The 6,199-nt window shown below is 34.2% G+C and overlaps 1 protein-coding gene across 1 annotated transcript; it reads left to right on the top strand.

The window, feature by feature from the left end:
* Positions 1–1,018: 1,018 nt before the first annotated feature.
* Positions 1,019–5,839, top strand: LOC115970322. The gene is made up of 2 exons (XM_031089975.1): positions 1,019–1,939; positions 4,796–5,839. Exons 1-2 carry the CDS (start codon positions 1,019–1,021, stop codon positions 5,837–5,839), a joined length of 1,965 nt encoding a protein of 654 aa, XP_030945835.1.
* The last annotated feature ends 360 nt before the right edge of the window (positions 5,840–6,199 follow it).

The following is a 6,199-nucleotide window of genomic DNA, read 5'->3' as shown; positions in this document are numbered from 1 at the left end:
CTGAAGCTTTTCTAGAGGAATCTGCCAAAGATTTTGTAGAGGAATCACCTGACATCTTTCTCCTCAATAATTAAGTTCACAAATCAATCACCAAAATCTCCAAAGAGAACAAATCCAAACCGCCTAGGTAACAAACCTGGGCTCTGATACCAGTTTGTTGTAGGAAAGCGCCTCCAGATAGCACTCCCACCTCAATATTGATTGTAAAAATATTATGACTATAGAAAGATCTCCAAGAAATAAACAATAGGAACGAAGCAAACCTAAAACCTGAAAATAAACAAACACACACAAACAAAAGAACACCAAGGATTTACATGGTTCGGCTTTTGGCCTACATCCACGGGCAACAACGAAGAAATTCCATTAATCAAAATATGGAGATATACAAGTTAGAGTATTAATACTCTCACACACACCCAATAGCTCTCTTACAAATACAAGGAATAGAGAAAACCTTGCACCCTATTCTAAACTAGAGAACTCTCACAAATATGCAGCAATCAATCTCTCTATTTCATCCTATTCAATTGCCGCAACACCTATGTCCTATTTATACATAGAGCTAGTCGGCTAGTAGTGATTGCTTTGCACCAAAATTGCTATGAATCCTAGTCTATTACAATTAGGAAACATAGATGTACTTGAAATAGGAAATAGAATCCTACTTGAAATAGAATTCAAGTCTTGCATGCCACTCCAAACTTACATGGATTAGGATCAGTTCAAGCCACCGACATCACAATTACTTGATCTATGTAATTTAGTTTTCTTTAATGATTCTCTGTCTTTCTTAGAAGAAAGGTAAGATTTTTTTTTTTTAATGGAAAAAGAAGAGGAAAGAATAGAGCCCATACTAACGCAATATCCTGCACTCGCTCAAAGTATAATTTTATAATGTGTATCCTGCACCCAAAGTATCTTTCTCTAATCTTTTATATATACTCATTTGCATTTGTTGATATTTAATTATAGCCTACCCTCTTCACCAACACAGTTTACTTTGTTATCGAACCACATGTCATCAGCTCAAGAACAATGGATCATCAGTCCCCTTCATCCTGCACACCGTCTTACCCTACAAAAGGCCAAAGATTTTCGCTGTGGTGCTTGTTTCGAGACATACTTTTTGCTCAAAGATGTGTATGGCTGCAGCGAGTGCAATTTCAACCTTGATCTTGAATGCGCTAAGATAAGTCTCGCTACTAATGAAATCGAAGAAGAGGCAGCCATAGAAGAAGGGGAAGATCTGTATTTTATCCACGGTCATACATTGAAACTTTATAAGAATATACCTGATGATCGTTTAGAATGTGGCATATGTGGAAGTTACTGCTCCGATCACGCCTGTTGTTGCTTCAGATGTTCCTTGTTTCTCCATCCATCGTGTTCCTTGCAGAAGTATCTTCGAGTGTTGGATTCTCTCCTTCATCCACAACACCCTCTCACCCTGTTGGATAAGTACGCGAGGCCAATAAATTCGTCCATTGAAGAAAGAAAATGCAATGCCTGTCGCAAGCATATCCATGGCCTTGCCTACGCTTGTCACTTATGCAGGTTTTACCTGCACGTTGAATGCAGTGTGATAAAGCCTTCCATAAAATTTCAAGGTCATCGTCACTTTATACATTTCAGGGAAGATATCAAGAAAAATCAACTTCAGTGCAGCGCATGCAATCGAAATGTTTGTGAATCACATGCCTTCACTTGTCTAGATTGTGATTTCAATCTCCATCTTGGCTGTGGCCCCTTACCATATATCATTCAAAATGAATGTCATATGGATCCCCTCGTTCTTACAATTTCACCTGTTATAGAGGAGGATGAGACAGACGAATTCTACTGCCATGTTTGTGAAGAAGAAAGAGATTCACAACTACCCGTTTATTATTGCGCAGACTGTCATTTTATTGCAGAAATCAATTGCGTCTACTCTCAAGTAAGTGCTGTCATTTTACTTACCAGAAATTTTTGTTTTACTTTTCTCTAAAAAAAAAAAAAAAAAAACACACTTGTTTTTGTAAAGAGAAGAAATTAAAATTTCTTCAAGTTACAGCCCTCTATTTTAATGTTGACTTCAACTCCAAAATGATAATTGACATCTCTTATATCGTCAGCTTACATGTTTTGGTTCTTGTTTTTAATTTGAAAGCTATTTAGGACATTTGCATCTAACACTGTCATCTAATAACTATAGTTCTATCCCTTTGAAGTATGCAAAAAGGATGTGAGATTTATTATTTCTTACTAAGACAATGCTTATTATCTGGATGCATTCAATAGTATCTATTAATTATTAGAAGATTCCAATTGCTTACAATACAAAAGTAATTAACCACACCATTATTATGGTTAGGCTAAAAATAAACATGATTTAGATAATGTCTTCATGATCATGTCTAGGATGAAAAGAGTAACACCATTGCATTAAAGATTTGGGATTTCCAATATATCACCAACAATTTAGTTTCTGTAACAGCACAGTGGAAGCAAATCAATAGCTTAGCACAATCCCTTTGACAACTCAATTAAATAGTTGTTACTCTACGTCACCAATCATAGAAATACAAAGAGAAGTACAACCCCAACAACCATTATGATTTTAATCACCAATATTGTACACTAACGCATCAAGCATAAACTATTAATATGGTTGGTTAGTAATAGGAAAAGAAGAAAACCTAAAATCTAAAAATCTCCTAGCTTTGGTCGACATATACTACATTATATTGAGGTAGCAAACTTAGCAGGAAAACTTGACACTTTTAGAAAGGATCTTATATGTAATATAAATGACTTGCGGGCAAAGAATATTTCCCAACAAAGTACTTGTTGACTCAAAAGCAATAGAGCACCCCAATTCACAAAGATGGCATACCACCCAAATACCAAAGGCAAGTGCTAAACATAACTTAAATAAATTTAAGACTATCTTATTTTTCATGAAGATGATATGCAAAATGCACTAAGAATGGGAACATACATCTAACATAAAAAAATAAAAATAAAAATAGTACCAAAGATGACAGAAGATATACCAATTCAACATGACACATTTCTTTGAAAACTGGAACTTCTCTAGGTAGGTTTAATTCATTAGGAAAGTGAAAAGGTAATTTCAAAAGAAATAAACAGTAGATTGATACCAAAAAGCAGAAGACACTTTTTAGAAATTGTGTTGTCCTTAAAATATGCATGTAGACATAGAATGAAGAACTCTAAACTCAAACATAGCATGTGAACCAAAACACATACACATCTCAAAAATATCATTATCGAAGTGTATCAAACTAACTCTCCCCTTAAGTTAGATAGATCAACAAAAAATTTCTTCCCCTTGCAAAAAAATCATTTTCCCCTTTAACATGAAGTTCTCTCCCTAAATGCAAATCTCAAATTTCTCCTTATTTTTGCCATGATTGTCAAAGGGCACAAAAAAAAATGTCCAAAGACAGACAAAAAACTAACCTAGAAGGAACAAGGGGAACAAAGAACCATAGACTAGGGGTGTCAATTCATGTTCACGAGTCTGGTTCGTATTGTGTCAAGCCATGAGTATGCGGCTATATGGGTTGACCTAAACCCGACTTGTTTTGTAAATGTGTCAAGAATCCTCAACCCTAACACAACTTGTTTATTAAACAAGTCGACTCGACACAACACGTTTAACCCTTTTAATTAACAAGTCATGTAAAGGTCAATACAAATGACTTGTTTAATAACTTGTTTGATTAATAGGTCATACCTAACCTAAATAACTCGTTATCAATTCCCATATATTTAAAATTAAAATACATTTACAACCATAAATATAGTAATAAACATATAATTACAACAATAAATTAAGTAATAATAACAAAATAATAATAACAAAAGCAAATACAGTTATAAGCTAAACGGGTTTCGCATGTTGAACATGAACACAATCTATTCATTAAATAGGTCAGCCATGTCAACCCGAATATAACCCAAACTCATTTAGTCTCAACCCATAACTGTTTATAGATGGGTTAATCGTGTTGGGTTCGCTGGTCGTATCAGAATTTGTCACCCCTACCATAGACCAACATGAAGAACACAAAAACAAGATACTGTGGACACAAGGGCATAACAAATGCAAAACATGAATCACACATGAGAAGCATACAAGAGGAGCTCACATTTTTTAAAGTTTATTATAAACTTCTTGAAGGCCATCGCCATCATTCAACACAACCTAATCATGCAAATCAAAACAATTAATAGTTTTCATGACAACAAGGGTCAATAGATCACACAATAAAGATTAAAACTTAATCAGAGTGTGTTTGCTCTAATACCACTTGTTAGGGTGTGTTTGGATACCGCTTATTACTGAAAACTGAAAATTGAAAACATTGTAGCAAATTAATTTTTAAATGTGTGAATAGTACCGTGTGACCCAATTTTGAAGAAAAATTTGCTGAATTAGACAATTTGTGAGTCTCGTGAACAATTAGACAATGCACAGAACCCACTGACAGCATCGGTTCTAGTGCTGAAAACACCAAAACACAATGTTTATCAGCTGTATCCAAATGGGTACTTAGTTAACATATACCATTTGGATATGCCAATAAATAAAAATATGACCCTCACACAATTGACAACACTTTGACATGGTTTGTTAACACTAACATTACATGACCCTATTAATTTATATGAATAGCATTTTCTTTTTTATAAATACAATTGGATGGTGCGTGTTGTTGGTTCGATAGATTTTGCACCATGAATTCCTCTAATGAACATTTTATAATCAATGGTTGTTTCCTAGGTAGCATCATCACTAAAGGGAGAGCTGGATGGACATGTAGAGTTAAGGAATACTCTTGGCGGATTGCCTGGTATATTGATTAGCGTAAATGCAATTGAAGAGATATTGCGAAAGAATAATGAACAAGTGAAGCCAACATCAACATTGCGTGATATTGTAGACTCTTTGAGTAAAGAAGAATTGAACGAATTGAGCCGTGTTTTGGCTATGGAAACTGTTTCTTCTGAAGAGGATGACGATAGGGAATACTTGAACACTTCCTTGTTGATCAGTGTTTTGGCTATGGAAACCGCTACTGCTGAAGAGGGTGACAATAATGAAGATAGGGAATACATCAAAACTTTCTGGCCTTTTATAAAGGGTTTCATAAAATTCATAAAGAGTCAAGCCGATGGTAGAAAGATTAGTGAGCAATTGGAGACTTTTCTTAAGTATTCGGAAAATGATGACTTGCTTTCTGAGAGGGCTCACATGCAATTCCTGAAGTTTCTTGATTGTGGCAAAATTATTCATAAACCATGGGAAAGCCAAGAAGAGCTTGTCAATGTTGGGGATTATATGGTTCCACTAAGGTTGGTCCCTATCCTTACGCACTTGCTTTCCAAACATGAAGATGTTAGTGCCAAGTCTTTCCTAAGCCCAAAGGTAAAACTAATTCTCTTAAACATTTTATGTGAGTGTATATATAGCATGACAAACATCAAGGTTGTGGATATCACAGCAGAACTTCTTCAAAATTGGTGGACAAGCTTTAAAATCTTACAATTCGCAAGATTTGAAACTTCCTTTGCCTTCAATCATTTGAAGAGAGTTGCACAAGCTTGCTTTGCTCTTTTTGTTGAAAAGAAAGAAAACTTTGCTCTTGATAACATCCATAAAAATATTGCAAATCATTGTGAGGCTACTAAGGCACTTGAAGAGAACCGCGATCGCATAAAAGTTGCAAAATCTGCAAAATCTAGTTTAATTGAGGAATGGTCGAGAGATGCTTCGGTACTAAAGTACAGAAGAGCGGGTACAGGACTACTAACTTTTTCAGCATAGGCTATTAAACTTCTATTTTATGCGTGTTTGTTTATTTCTCTTGTATTAACTAGTATTATGTTCCGTGCAATGCACAACTTGAAATTCTTTAAATAATATGATTGTTTAAATGTCTAATTAAGAATCATATATTCATATGTAAAGTAAAGAAAATTTTTAAATAATATAATTAAATTGAATAATAAAATAGTTGATAAAAAATAAAAAATCACTTTATGTTACATGACAAATGCATATATCTTACAATAAATCATAAAAAAATTAATCAAATAATGAGACTCCTATTAAAGAAACAATTTTAGAATTTGTAATTCTTACATTGTGTCACATACTACAAGTATAATGTGTACGACCAAACTT

Source organism: Quercus lobata, chromosome 2 (assembly GCF_001633185.2).
Source record: "Quercus lobata isolate SW786 chromosome 2, ValleyOak3.0 Primary Assembly, whole genome shotgun sequence".
NCBI classification, from domain to species: Eukaryota; Viridiplantae; Streptophyta; class Magnoliopsida; order Fagales; family Fagaceae; genus Quercus; species Quercus lobata.
This window is presented reverse-complemented; position numbering and strand designations above follow the sequence as displayed.